A 15,931-nucleotide genomic window follows, 5' to 3' on the forward strand; every position below is an offset into this window, starting at 1 on the left:
GATTAACAAGTTCTGGGGATCTAATGTACAGCATAGTGATTACAGCTAATAATACTGTATTATATACTTGAAAGCTGCTAAAAAGGTAGATCTTAAATGTACTCACTACAAAAAAGAAATGGTAATTAAGTGATGGAATGGCGGTGTTAGCTAATGCTAGGGTGATAATCATTTTGCAATTTATAAATGTATCAAGTCAAAGTATTGTACACCTTAAATTTACACAATATTATATGTCAGTTATATCAATAAAGCTAAAAAGACTATATTTTGCACGTAAAGACCAGTAATTTATTGATTTACCAGTAATTTACCAGCAATTATCAGTAATTTACTGGTAAAAACCAGTAAATAACTTTTCAGTGCAATTACTATGATAATTTAAATCCCACTTAAATGCATTATTATGTTAAACTCCATATCATACATTTTGTTTCCTTCTGTTAATTCACACTAGATGATTTTATTCAGAGTTGAGAAATAAGGATAAAATATTTTAGTTGATATGTATTACATATAACAATATGAAAAAAAATTAAATGTTCAATTAAAAGGACCATCAAGGCTAACATTAATTTATTTAAGTTTTTATATTAATCACTAGGTGCTCATCACAACAAGTACACTCCTCAATGTCAACTATTTCACCTGTCTCCCCACACCTCACCCTCACTTCCCTCTGGTAGGTAACCATCAGTTTGTTCTCTATAGTTAAGAGTCACCTGCTTGGTTTGTCTCTCTCTGTCTCTTTTTCCCTTTGCTCCTTTGTTTTGTTTCTTAAAGTCTACCTATCAGTGAGATCATATGGTATTTGTCTTTCTCTGATTTTGCTTAGCATTATACTCTCTAGCTCTATCCATGTTATTACAAATGGCAAGATTTCATTCCTTTTTATGACTGAATACTATTCCTCTGTGTGTGTTTTTGTGTGTGTATGTATATGTATAGATATATCACCTCTTTTTTATGCATTCATCAATCAATGGATACTTGGGTTGCTTCTATAACTTGGCTATTGTAAATAATGCTGCTATAAATATATTGGTGCATGTATTCTTTTGAGTTCGTGTTTTTGTACTCTTTGGGTAAATATCCAGTAGTGCAACTGCTGGATCATATGGTAGTTCTATTTTTAACTTTTTGAGGAACCTCCACATTGTTTTCCAGAGTGGCTGTACCAGTTTGCATTCCCACCAACAGTACAAGAGGGTTCTTTTTTCTCCACATCCTTGCCAACACCTGTTGTAAGACTAACATCTATTAAGAGTTAATCTTGATTAAATGAACCCAGCTTGATATGAAGCATCTTCTATACCATCCTATATCAGATTAAAGAGATGACAAAGATAGGGTGCTATAAAATTTAATATTACAATATTTGTAATATATAGCTATTGTAATTCACTTCCATTATCAACACTGCCCAGTGAAATCTGAATTAATTAGCCATGGAACTGTTAGTTTACAAAATACTTTATAGCGACTCCCTGTCACTTTTTATTTAAATACTATCTTTTTATTTAAGCCACTGTCAAGGCCTATCCACCCACCTCGGCAATGTCCTCTCTTCATCTTTCCCACTGCTACTCCCCCAGTGCAGGTCCTCAGAACTTTCAGCTAGCCGTGTCTCTCAGTTTTCAATTTGAACTCATCTCCAGAATTCCACTTCTCTAATTCATTTCTTGCATCATTATAGTGATTCAACTTAATGTCAAGTTTCCTTCAACCGTAAAATTCTATGTCATTCCTTTTGTAAAGTCCTTCAGGATAGTGGCTTTCAAATTTGTTTAACCATAACAATTTGTTTAACAGCCTAGAATACACATAATATACATGCATACACACGTGTGAATGCACATTTCACAAAATATAATTAACCTTACTATGTACAATGCATTTTGATATTTTCTATTTTATTCTAGTTTCTTTCATTTAAAGGGGGAAAAATGGTATGACTGAGTGTGGAAAATACCACCTTAGGGGCTTTCTACTGCCTAAATAATCCTTGGCCTAAAATTTAAGACACTCTCTTTTTGCTTCATCTTTACATACTGATTTTCTACTACTCTTTAAACTCTGAGCTCTAGCCACATTGAACTTCTTGCTATTTTCCTAATATATCTCATGATTTCCTGCTTCCATGGCTTTGGCTAAGCTCTGCCCCTAATGTGCAACATTCTTTTAGCCATTCGCCCATGCTGCCTTTGTCAAAATCCAAGCAACTTTCAAGGATATCAAATGTAACTTCCCCCATAAGGCCCTCCCGATGCCCCAACACAAGATTTTTTCCTCCACAGAATCCCCATAGCCCTTTAAATTGCATACTCCAATGGTAACTCTACCTTGTAGTAGTTTCTTTGTGTACCTGTCTTATCTCCTAAGGCTCTGTGAAGACTGAGACTGTCTCATACATCTCTTTACACTCTTTCCAATTAATGTTTGCAGAATGAAAGACATAAAAGAGTCTATAAATTGCAGTAGTATCAAGTTAAAGTTAACAGGAAAGGTCCAGATCAATTAATACATCCTTTTGATTCACTCAATTTTTTCTCGTAACAGCATGTCACAGAAAAGGCCTCTATTGAATCATCTCTTACCAATAATAATAATTTTAAAAACTCTAAATATTTACTGATCTTATCTTTGCTTTTTATGGCTATTATATGATTTAGGAACTACAAATCTGCTGAATGAAGATGTTCCCGATTTAAAAGGGAAAGTCATGGGCACCTGGGTGGCTCAGCTGGTTAAGTGTCTGACTCCTGGCTTCAGTTCAGGTCATTATCTCAGGGTCGTGAGATTGAGCCCCACATGGGATTCTCTCTCTCCCTCTGCCCCTTCCCACCCCTGGTTGCATGTGCATACACTCTGTCTCTCTAAAAAAAGAAAAAAAAAGGAGAAAGTAGATGTAAAAAGATCAGTTTAAGATCTACATATTGTTGCGTAACTACCAATAAACTCCTGTGTCACAAAAAAATGTTAAGGATAACAATAAATGAATAAAGTAATTTATATTTGTAAGTTTTGATGATATGTTCTCAGTCATTTAATAGACGATACAACAAACACAAGGTAAACTACAGGTCTAGAGATGAAGTAAAAGACTATAGGACAGAAACATACATCTAGTGTCCTAGACAACATGACTCCAAAGTAGACATCTACAAAGTTTCTTACAAAATAAATGGTAGACTAGTCAGGAAAAAGGACAAAATGTCAATAGGACACAGACAACAGAGGCTTGAAAGACAGGTCAAAAATACCCAACATACTCTAAAATATATAGAGTAGATGTTAAGATAGAAATCTATAGTTCGTAGAAGAAAGGAATATAGGGACATAAAAGTCAACTAGTGAATTTATAGAGAGGCACTGAATCAGGCAAAAAATAAAGTATACATGTGCATGTTTAATATACACACACTATCAGTGATACCAAGCGGAGAAAGGTGATCATTTTGCTACATGAGGGAGTCACATTTTCTAGGCTTTGGGGGAATCTACAGATGAAGACTCTACATCTGTAATAAGTTTACAAACTACAATAACTGACAAATATAATCCAACATTTTATTTCCAGACAGATCTTCCATCATGTGCTTTCTATGCATGCTTGACTTTATTGTCTGAAGGGCCGGTGACAACAGCCTCAATAAAATCGCACCTGGGAGTCGAAATGACACTTGTCTGTGCTAATTCCAACTCTTCTGTTTGGGGTCCAGAATCGATACTAGCAAAACATTTCTTGTGCCAAGGGACCAGGTTTAATGTCCAAAATCTTGGGAATTGACAGGGCTTGAGGCAAGCTGTGCAATGCTGAAGAGCCAGGAGCAATCTGTATAGGGCTATGTGCCTATTTAATTAGCAGTATGTCTGGGTCCTCTCTGAAAATCTTAAGACCCTCTTACATGTTCCTCACACTTCAAATCCTTTACATTTGCTTCAAGCCACCCAACCATCTAGGGTTTTCTTCACCAAGATCCAAGGTGAAAAGAGATCCAGAGAGCAATTTTTCACCATAATAAGCACGTTTTCTAACATGCAAATACCAAAAATAATTTGAAAAACTGTCTGTTCAGCATTTTTATAAAATATTCTGCAGCTGGAAATTATTCTCAGTACACTTAGTGGTTACACTGCCAAACCTGATAGAGTATCTTATTTTGCAAAGTTTCACAATGATGCCTATTCCATGTAAGCTTTTAAGGGGAAAAACAAAAACAAAATGAATTTACCAACGGTTTTACACATATTTTGTAACAGTGTTGTGGTTCCCTGAATTAGATAAATTATTATATAAAATATAATTTGTTAAAGTTTGGACTAATTTGTTCAACAATCCTTTAAAAGTCATCTACTTGCCAGAAATATTGCTGGACACTAGAGATATAAAAATGAAGAGTACTGCCTATTTCTTTGAGGGTCTTACGGTCTAGCAAAAGACAGTCACATAAGCAAGCCTACCAATGTCCTGAGAAAAACAGTAGAGGTATAGACAAGCAGAAAAGGAAAAGATAGGAAGTAAATAAATTAGAGACAATTTCATAGAAGGGTATGAGGTGAGAAGAGGTTCTTCAGCACAGAAATAAGAGTATGGAAAAGCACAGGCAAAGATTCAGACATGAAAAGCAATCTCCTAGAAACCTAATTAGTTCATTATAACTTGAACCCAGAAATTTGTGTGGGAACGACAGGATCAGACAGGTAAGAATGCAAGGGTCTCTTCTTGAAGAGTCTTTTGTGTCAGGCTAATGTGTCTGTAGTTTATCTTAATACTGGGTTATTTAGGTATTTCTAACAATATAGTAGAAGGGCTGAATGGTACACAAAGCAATACTGAAGGCAAGTTGACAAGTTAGGAGCCTCTTGCACACTACAGGTGAAAAACCAGTAATGGTGAGAATGAGATCAAAGGGTCAGATATCAGAAGTCATGGAAGCAATATCGACAAGTCCTAGAGATCTAATAGTGGTGGTTGGCATGGAAACTAAGAGAAAGTGGAAATCCAGTAGTGAGGCTCCAAGCTAGACTCAGGTGATAGGGTAAATGAGGATGATTTTAACTAAGAGGGAAATATAGGAAATGGAGCAAGTTTGTGAAGAAAGAGAATGAGTAAATTTTGAACTTGTTGAGTTTATCATGCCTATAGAATATTAAGGTGGAGAAATCATGAGTCACTGAATACAAGTCCCAGAGTATAAGCTCACTGTTGTGGTTCCGATGATCAACTATTTTTGAAAGAGGGTAAAAGGGAAGGAGGGAGAGAAGAGATGGAGGAAAGGTGGGAGGGAGATACTGAAAGAAGAGCCATTTAGGATGGTGCCCAAGTTTGTAAGCAGCTGAAACCTATGTATTTTTCAGGAAACCTGCTGCTTTTCACCTGCCTGACACAGTTTGCACTTCCACCAGCAACAGCCTGCTTTGTATTTGGAGACCCACTTTCCCCCAATGGATTCTATTCTTCCCACAGAACCATAGTAAAATATGGTTCCAGTAATCATGACTCCATCTCTTGCTCCAGGAATGACACATGACCTAAGCCTATCCAGTCAAATGAAATCATCTTCTCCCAACAAGTGGCTTACAGATGATACAAGTCAGGCCACTAAGTGACAATGAAATACAACTGGGTTTTCCTTCAAGTTATTTTAAAAGACTGGAGATTTTCCTACTAGATTTGAACCAGGAAGAACGGGACCAGGAGCCATCTTCTGACTACAAGGGTCTAGTCAGAGAATGGAATCAACAGAAAATAGAAGAGATGGAAATGGGTGGGGGAAAAGATTTTGATTATATAATTTGTGGCCTGTATCTAGTTTACTTGAAGCCAAACTTATCTTCAGGTTATTGTCAATAAATTCTCTTCTTCTTAAAGGAATGCTTGTGTACTGTTGGAGGGAATGCAAACTGGTGCAGCCACTGTGGAAAACAGTATGGAGGTTTCTCAAAAAGCTATAAATAGAACTACCATATGACCCAATAATTCCACTACTGGATATTTACCCAAAGAATACAAAAACACTAATTTGAAAAGATATATGCACCGCTATGTTTGCTGTAGCATTATTTGCAATAGTGAAATTATGGAAGCAGCTCAAGTGTCCATTGATAAATGAATGGATAAAGAAGAAGTAGCAAATATATTCAATGGAATATTACTCAGCCATAAAAAAATGAAATCTTGCCATTTGTAATAACATGGATGGATCTAGGGAATATAATGCTAAGTGAAATAAATCAGTCAGAGAAAGACAAATACCATATGATTTCACTCACATTTGGAATTTAAGAAACAAAACAAATGAATAAAGCAAAAAAGAGACAAACCAAGAAGGAGACTCTTGTAATCAAACTACATCTGACTAATACAAACAGTAAAGTGGCAACTGATGTTTTCTATAAATATTAAGTTAAAGTCTAGTTTAAAAAAATCAGTCAGTTATTTATAAACTTTTGTATCAATAGTAAACATTCTATTTAAAAAAACGAAGACAACTACTCATTTATTATTGTATTCAAATTACAACACAAGTGTCAATTAAGGAATTTAAGGTCAGCAACACCAAGATAAAATGCTTAGTGAGAAAAAGAATATGAGAGAAGAAAAGTACCAAGGATTAGAAGAGGAAGACTGAGGGGCGCCTGGGTGGCACAGCGGTTAAGCGTCTGCCTTTGGCTCAGGGCGTGATCCCGGCGTTATGGGATCGAGCCCCACATCAGGCTCTTCCGCTGTGAGCCTGCTTCTTCCTCTCCCACTCCCCCTGCTTGTGTTCCCTCTCTCGCTGGCTGTCTCTATCTCTGTCGAATAAATAAATAAAATCTTTAAAAAAAAAAAAAAAAAAAAAAGAAGAGGAAGACTGAAACTGAATATTCAACTTTGGGAAGAATATGAAATGAATTCCATTAGAAAGAAATTAACACAGATTTCTGGATGAAGAAAGTTCATTAAAATGAAAACAAAGGTATAACCTTTAGAAAACAAAGAGAATGTGGGGCAGGCAGGGGCAGACATCAATGGCAAAAAGACTTCAATAAATTTCTTGAGTCGGCAGATCAAGGAACAATGACTGATAAATGAGCATAAGAAACTGCAACCTATTATTTGCATTTAAGAGAAGAAAGCCAAGGAAGAAAACAAACTAGGCTATATTATCCTGAACTCCAGGTATAACAAGTATAAGATGTGGGGCTGAAAAACTCTAAAATCAAAATGTTCAGTCAGCTTTGCTCTTGCCTTATTTTTAGATACGAATAAGCAACCAAAACAGTTGAGAAAGGACTACAACATGAAAGAGAAAAAAATATGAGAAAAAAGACCCTAAAGAAAACATTAATATTTTAGGAAACAAAAGATAATGTTTATTTATTTATTTTTTTTTAAAAGATTTTATTTATTTATTCGACAGAGATAGAGACAGCCAGCGAGAGAGGGAACACAAGCAGGGGGAGTGGGAGAGGAAGAAGCAGGCTCATAGCGGAGGAGCCTGATGTGGGGCTCGATCCCATAACGCCAGGATCACGCCCTGAGCCAAAGGCAGACGCTTAACCGCTGTGCCACCCAGGCGCCCCCAAAAGATAATGTTTAAAACAACTAATTTGTATTTTAAGAGGGATATAAGGATCTTACACCTATAGAAGGAGAAATAAGCTGTTACAAAAAAGAAACAATCAATAAACAAGTAATGTTATTGAATACCGAAAACATGATTGCTAAGAAAGTAGGGTATTTAAAAAGGAAATCTCACATAATGTACAACAAAATGACATAAGGGTAGAAAATAATGTGAGAAAAGACAAGAGACATGAAGATTCAATCTAGGATCTAACATCTGATCAGTAAGAGTACCAGAAAAAGAGAATCGAGAGAATCAGGAGAGCAAATTATCAAACAAGTAAAGGAAGAGGATTTCACACAGCCATCCTCAAACTACAATTCTATTGGCTCTGCTATTTTTTGTGACAGATCTGACATCAGGTTTTCTTCCATCCGAAACCAAAAAGCCATAGCAATTCTAGGTCTTACATCCACACATCCTTCTATACTGAAAAAGTGTTTATCTTCTGCCAACCATCCATCATCCTAGGCTTCATTCTATTTGGTACATATAGGTCAACAAAACCATCACCGATCCAATCGCTATAATCAGGAGAATGCCATGTTGTGAGTGGCTTTCACCTGGAATTATGGGAAAGAGGACAGGACATGCTGCCACTCAATAGGAAGCTTCAGAAGGGATACTGGAGAAGCAACCTTCAATATCCAATGCATTGTTGTGACATTTCAATACACCAACCATTAAGACACAATCATAAAAGTTAACAGAGAGGAAAAACGACTCAGCTAAAAAGAACAAAAATCACATCAGCATCAAATTTCTCATCAGCAAAATGCTAGCAGACCATGGAGCAATATCTTCAATGGTTTGAGGAAAAACTATTTTTCAATCTAAAATTTTAAGTTCAACCAATGTATCCATCAAATGTGAGAGCAGAAAAAGAACATTGTCAAAATGTAAGGATTTCAAAGGAATTTTCTTAAAGATGGACTCTACTGAAAAGAGGAAATAACCAAGAAAAAGGAAGATACCAAAAACAGTAAGAAGTGCCTCCAAACCACTGAAGAAAGAATGAATGTGTTAGTCCTTAAATATATTCTCCATAGGGACATGGTGTTTACATGTATCCTTCAGTAATGATTACATTTCTTCCATCGCTTAAAAAGAAAACACAAAAAATTTGAAAATGACTGTATTTCCAGGAAATAATCCAAGTTATCTATATATATATGCCAAATTAATCCAGTTGAAAACCATGGGGACATTTTAATATTAAATAAATCCTAAAGAATAAAAAAAGGCTAGCTATATGAAAACCAGGTTATCTTGTAACCTTGAGATATACATATGTATCTACTTGTCATAACCACCTGGGAATCTGTGAGATATAAAGGCTTATTACATTTCCATTAGTTTTCAAAACTTCTACAAAATAATTAGGAAATTTAACTCTATAAATTCTTCCAAGTCATTGTGACTTCTTTTCAGTAATTAGTCAATTACACACTTTGCAAAAACTAACATCTCCTACTCAAAAATAAGCTCTAATTTTTTGGGGGAAAAAAGAGACATAAAAACAAAAGATTGACTTACATATAAAAGTCACAAAACTGCAACCTGTTATAAATAAACGTTTACATTGAAAATGAATCTAAATGCTTCCAATGCTCATTAATATTCAAAGGATTAAAAAACGCAATTCCATCTTTTCCTTAGAATGAGTGAACACTAACTTGAAGAATTATAGCTCTTCTAGATTCGTTTTTTTCCATAATTACTCAATTATTTGTCAGAATATATAAGACCTCTATTGGAATCCTTACCCCAGTGTTTCACAAATGGATTTAACTATGAAAGCCTGGTTATACAATATCTTCCACAAAAGCAATATATTTCTAATATTTATGCCCTTAAAATATCCTATAGTAAAATTAATATTTCTATACAGAAAAAGAAGGAACTATTTAGTTCCCGACAACTTGATAACATCTCTTTCAACTATAGTTATAATTATCATGCACGAACTTCCAAAGCAGTTGTCAAGATTTAACATTAGCATTAATTTATGTCGTAACTGACGGTTACTATAAAGATAATGGCAAAGCATCCATTTCTCCAAAGACAGCATGGATCGGAAGGAAAATTTCTTCTTAATTACTACTAATCTGCCCATTTTTAATTAAATTGATTAGTAATTTATTATCTTTCCCTTTCTTGGAAGGCTGTTATTATCACATAGCTTCTCCAAAGTTATCAGTTATCAGTGATTTTTAAGCAATCCAATTACTTCTCATGTGAGTCCCACCATTTTGTAATATCAGTTTATGCTAAAAACGTTTTACCCAATTCTTTGTACCCTGGAAAAGAAATTTTAAAAATGCAGACTTTGCACTCAGTATTTTACACCTTAAAGTGAACAATGTCAAGATCTTATTTGTATAGAGAAGACCATCTAAAGCGGAACTTTTATGCCTTTCTCCCTTGTTTGATAATCAAAATAGTTGTTACTAGTATGTATCTTCCCACAGGAAAGAAAGGAGGTCCCTGCACTTTCCTTTGAAAAATAATCTACTTCTTATGCTATCCATAACTAAACAGTAAATTATGGCATTATTCCAAAAATTTTTCCCATCAGTTTGTTTTTTAAGGGTAAATAAAAATGAAAATGTGCTGACATACAAAATGAGAAATATTTTAATCAAGCAAACTTTGAAAGAATTTAAGTCCTTCATATATTTTTCTTAATCAAAATCCTTAATTGGTATTAAGTTTTGATCAGCATCAAATTTAAAGTATAACACTGAGGTAGCTATTTGAGACCAGCAAATTTTCATGACATTAGTTCATAATATAACTTCTGAAAAGCTGAGCTTCTCTGAAGAATAAGAAAATGAAATGCAATGTCCCTTGGCAGAAAGGATAGTAATCTTTCTTTCCTTTGTGAAAATATCCTAAGACAAGTGGGATTTATTGGCTTAAAGTCTCTATTTCATTAGATATGTCTTGTATGAATTGACTGAATAACTGAAAAAAAATCATATTATGAAGAATACAGAATGTATTCAAATAGTTAACTATCAATGAGAATGAAAAGATAATGGCTTAATATAAAATAATCTCCATGAATTAACATGTACTGAATACAGTATCTATTAGATATATGAGCCCCATACTTTGCTCTCCTAAATTTTCTTTTTAGAAAAATTAACAATGAATAAATGCACAATGGCTGCTAAACTCTTATGTACTGGGACTTAAGTATTTAATTCATACCTCTCTTACTAGATTTAAGCAAGGCTCAGTCTCTCACTTTCATTAGGTCTATTTAAATTTCACCATACCAGAAAGGTTTTGCTTGACCACCCCTTGTCATCGCTCCTTATCACCTTGACTGTTTCATTCTTCTCCATAATACTCCTTACCACCAAGAATATGATTTTCTTGTCTGTCCATTGTCTACGTGCTTCCACTGGAAAGTAAGCTCCAGCAGAACACGGCTTTGTCTGATCTGTTCATTGCCCTATGTCCAGTGCCTAGAACTGTATACCATGCACATAGTAAGCATTCAGTAAGTATTTGCTTTAAAAAAATGATTAAAAGGTCATCAGCTACAAAATCCTAAGGAAAACTTAATTAAATATCATCTGACAATCCTGAATGCCAAACTGTATCAGAAGTTTTGTTTTTAAATCGTACTTAATATAAAGGCACAGTAAGTTTCCTTTCTATCCCAATAAGACAAAGTATCTTTTCAAAGAATAGTTGGGCTACTAACAGTTGTTAATTATGTATTACTAAATAATTCAGTTAATGCAATTGGTCACTGGGCATACCTTAACAAGTTTCAAAAGCTCATAGAGATCTTCCACCTCGTCACCTTCACATTTGGTGTACACTCGTCCTGTATCCACACTCCTTCCACGTATGGTGCGGCGATAGAGGGGAAGGGCCATCGCTTCTGCATACAAATCAATGGCATGATGACCCACTGTCTGATACATGTAGCTATCCAGTTCATCTGACCCCACTGCAACAATGAAAGTGGAAATAATCAGTAAAACAGAGTGAAAAAGAAAGGAGATTTGAAAGTCCACCTGAGTTTTCCTGCCTAGAGACTTACTACACTGTATCTCTCTGCATTTATGAAGTGAAATCAAGTGGAAGAGCTGCACATTTGTCCATAGCCGCATCCAGTTCACATCAGCTCCAGTCATCCCTACCGCTAATTACAAATACACATAAATTTTTAAAACTATATACAATAAATGTTTAAAGAGAATAATAGAGCCAATAAATTTTGATTAGTTTATTCAATTAAAGATTTTATTACATAAATGTTTCTCAAATCATTCAAGGTTATTTACAAAGTCATCTAGAGTTGTAGGAAAAAAACCTTTCTTAACTAAATAGCTACTTGGTTAACACGTGACAAATATTTGTAAAAATAAGTTACATGCTCTTGATATATTTTATATTCAGTATTTCAACAAGATCTATAAAAATATATAAATTATGAGGCAGTCCAAGATGGCTGAATAAAAAGAACCTGAACTCACCTCCTTCCTCAGATGTACTAAAACTACAGTTACATATGGAATAATTCCTGTTGAATTCTAGCTGAATAGCTCCCTCCACAACAAGGGATAAAAGGGCCACATCAAGGTGGGTGGCAGAAGCCAAGACTCAATCTCACCCCAAACCCCAGCAGTGACTTACAACGGGGAGGTATCTCACAATACTGAAGACTCTCTCTGAGGAATGAGGAGTTTATGCCATCTGACACCCCAACCCTGTAGGACCTGCACTGGAAAGACAAGCCCCCAAAACATCTGGCTTTGAAAACCAAAGGGGCATACACCCAGAGGGACTGGGGTTTACTGCAGGGATCTGAGACACTCCTTTTGAGGAGCTTGTGCAATGACTCACTCCTCCCAGGATGCAGCACAAAGCCAGCAGTTTGAGAATTGACTGGATTAAACGTGCAGATTCATTTCCTAATGTAAAAGTGTCTGCTGAAGGGGCAGGGACGAGTAGGGACTTTCTTTGGAGATGGAAAGCACCATTTTCCCACTGTCCATCTCTCTCTACCTTGCTAGTACTGGTGGCAAGTGCAGGTGTCTGGCCTCCAACACTTTTCTCCTACATGGTTAAAGTTATGGGCATGCCCCACCCTCAGTGCTCTTTCCTGGCCTTGGTAAATCCATGGGTGAGCCCCACCTCCAGTGCACTTTTCCTCCACTGCCAAAGTTGTGGGCATGTCCCACCCCAGTGCTCCTCCCACATCTTGCTAAAGCCATGGGCGTGCTCTGCACCCAGCACTGTTCCCCTGCCTCACTAAAACCATGAACAGCTCACCCTTAGCACTCTCCTGCAGCGTCACTAAAGCTGGCCACCAAGCACAGTTCACACAAGGGACATCCCTTGATTACCACAACCTGGTAGCCAGAGGGGCTTCTATTTCTGGGCCTCACAGGACTATAAAAATCAGAAAGACAGCTCTGCACAGGCTACCAAACCCACAGCACTGCACAGACAGCAGACTGAAACCCATCCCAAGTCCTCCTGTGAAAAAGGCCCATCTACTTGTCCTGGAGCTTCAAACTGAGGGACAGGCTTCATGTTAGTCACATATCTAGAGATTACAGAGGTGCTCTCAGGGACCACAGGCAAGAAGACACCTTCTTTGAACCCCCCCCCCCCTTGGCCTTGTCATAGCTCACTGGTACCTCCCGGAAAGAAGCTTATACACTTGCCTGAAGCCCTGCTTTTTGTAACTATTGTCCAGGGGACACCTCCACATCTCCTGGTCTGGCAGCAGAGTTTACACTTGTGGCCCCACAGAAATGTATATATTTGCATTCTTTAAAAGCTGCTGCCTGAGGATCTGGTTTCCAGTCAGCCTCAAACTAGGTCTTGACTGATATCACTCTGTTTAGAACACTGACAGGTCTTGGCACACCTTCAACAATGGAGACCTATCAAGAATAAATCAGTCTACTTAGACAATCACAAAAGCTCAAGCGACAACCAAGAGCGAGGGCAAAGCTGAACAACAAGGTTCATCTCCTAAAGAAGCCCACTTCTTAAAGGTTGGAAGAGGTAGCTGTTTCATCTAATACATAGAAACAAACAGAGGAAAGCAAAATGAAGAAACAGAGGAGTACGTTCCAAATGAAAGAACAAGAAAAAATATCAGAAAAACATCTTAATGAAGAGGAGTTAAGTAATTTACCTGGTGAAGAGTTCAAAGCAGTATTCATAAAGATGTTCACCAAACTCAAGAGAATGGATGAGCACCGTGAAACTTCAACAATGAGGCAGAAAATATAAGAAAGTACTAAACAGAACTCACAGAGCTGAAGAATACAATAACTGAATTGAAAAACACACTACAGGGGTTTGATAGCAAACAAAGTAGAAAAAGGGATCAGTGAACTATAAGACAAAGCAATGGAACTCACCCAAAAAGAACAGAAAAAAAAAAAATGAAGATAGCTAAAATGACTTACAAGACAACATTAAAGGTAATAACAGTCATATTACTGAGGTCCCACAAGGAGAAGAGAGAAAAAACAGAAAGCTTATTTAAGAAATAATGACTAAAAACTTCCCTAACCTGAGGAAACAGACATCCAAGTCCAAAAATCAAAGAGAGTTCCAAACAAGATGAACTAAAAAAAATCTGTACCAAGACACATTGTAATTAAAATATCAAAAGGTAAATATAAAGAGAGAATATCAAAAGCAGCAAGAAAAAAACAACAACTAGTTACATACAAGGGAACCCCCACACCCCCGCCCAATAAGACTATCAGCTGTTTTTTCAGCAAAAACTTTGCAGGCCAGAAGAGAGTATCATAATATACTCAAAGTGCTGAAAAGGAAAACAAAACAAAACTTCCAATCAAGAATAATCTACCCAGCAAAATTATCATTCAGAACTGAAGGAGAGATAACAAGTTTTCCAGAAAAGAGAAACTAAAGGAATTTACCACCACTAAACTGGCCTTATAAGAAATTTTAAAGGGACTTCTTTAGGGTATAAAGAAAAGGCACTATCTAATAACTAGAACACATATGCAAGTAAAAATCTAATCGGTTAAGGCAAATATATAGTACAGGTAGTGAATTAACCACTTATAAAATCAGCTTAAAGGCTAAAGTGCAAAAGTAGAAAAATTAACTATAATTATAATAGTTAAGGGATATACAAAATTAAAAGATATACAACATAATATTAAAAACATGAAATGGGAGGGAATATAGCTTTAAGAATGCATTCAAATTAAAGTTGCTATCAACTTAGAACAGACTACTATATATAGACTGTTATATATGGCAACCAAAAACTAAAAACCTATAGTAGATACACAAAATAAGAAATTAATCTAAATATAACACTAAAAAAAGGCATTAAACCACAAGGAAAGACAGCAAGAAAAGAGGATATTAACAGAGAGAAACTACAAAAAGACAGGAAACTTAACAAAATGGCAATAAGTTATATACCTATAAATAATTACTTTAAATGTAAATGGACCACATTTTCAAATCAAAAGACACAGTGTGACTGAATGGATTTATTAAAAAAAAAAAAGGGGGGCGCCTGGGTGGCTCAGTCATTAAGCGTCTGCCTTCAGCTCAGGGCGTGATCCCGGTGTTCTGGGATCGAGACCCACATCAGGCTCCTCCACTTGGAGCCTGCTTCTTCCTCTCCCACTCCCCCTGCTTGTGTTCCCTCTCTCACTGGCTGTCTCTCTCTCCATCAAACAAATAAATAAAATCTTAAAAAAAAAAAAGCAAATCACAAGACTCATCTCTTTTGCCTAAAAGAGACTAACTTTAGATCTAAGGACACACACAGAAAATAAAGGGATGGAAAAGATATTCCATGCAAATGTAAACAAAAAGAAAGTGGTATTACTACACTTACATCTGACAAAAATAGACTTTAAAACAAAGACAGTAACAAAAGACAAAGAGCATCATATAATGATAAGAGGGTCAATCCCAAAAGATGATATAAAATTTGTAAATATTTGTGCACCAACAGAGAAGCACCTAATTATATAAATATTACCAGATCAAATATTACCACACCCAAAGGAGAAATTAACAGCAATACAATAATAGTAGAGAACTTTAATACCCCTACTTACATCAATAAACAGATCATCCAGAGAGAAAAAGCAACAAGGAAACATCAGCCTTAAATGACACATAAGACCAGATGGACTTGATAGATTTAAACAGAATATCCCATCCAAAAGCAGCAGAATACACACATTCTTCTCAAGTGCACATGGAACATTTTCCAGGATAGAACTCATGTTAGGCCACAAAAAAACTCAATAAATTTAAGAAGTCTGAAATAA

General features: G+C 35.9%; 1 protein-coding gene across 2 annotated transcripts in view; it reads right to left on the reverse strand.

Annotated features, from left to right (window-relative positions):
- DPH6 (diphthamine biosynthesis 6) overlaps window positions 1-15,931 on the reverse strand; it is a 165,544-nt gene that overhangs the window by 137,733 nt on the left and 11,880 nt on the right. For both annotated transcript variants that reach the window (XM_045815932.2, XM_045815925.2), the window contains exon 3: window positions 11,390-11,583. In XM_045815932.2, coding sequence (XP_045671888.1) covers window positions 11,390-11,583 — 194 coding nt within the window. The remainder of the gene's footprint in view (window positions 1-11,389; window positions 11,584-15,931) is intronic.

Source organism: Ursus americanus, chromosome 36 (genome assembly GCF_024610735.1).
Source record: "Ursus americanus isolate L20-20 chromosome 36, mUrsAme1.1.p, whole genome shotgun sequence".
In the NCBI taxonomy this organism is placed as follows: domain Eukaryota; kingdom Metazoa; phylum Chordata; class Mammalia; order Carnivora; family Ursidae; genus Ursus; species Ursus americanus.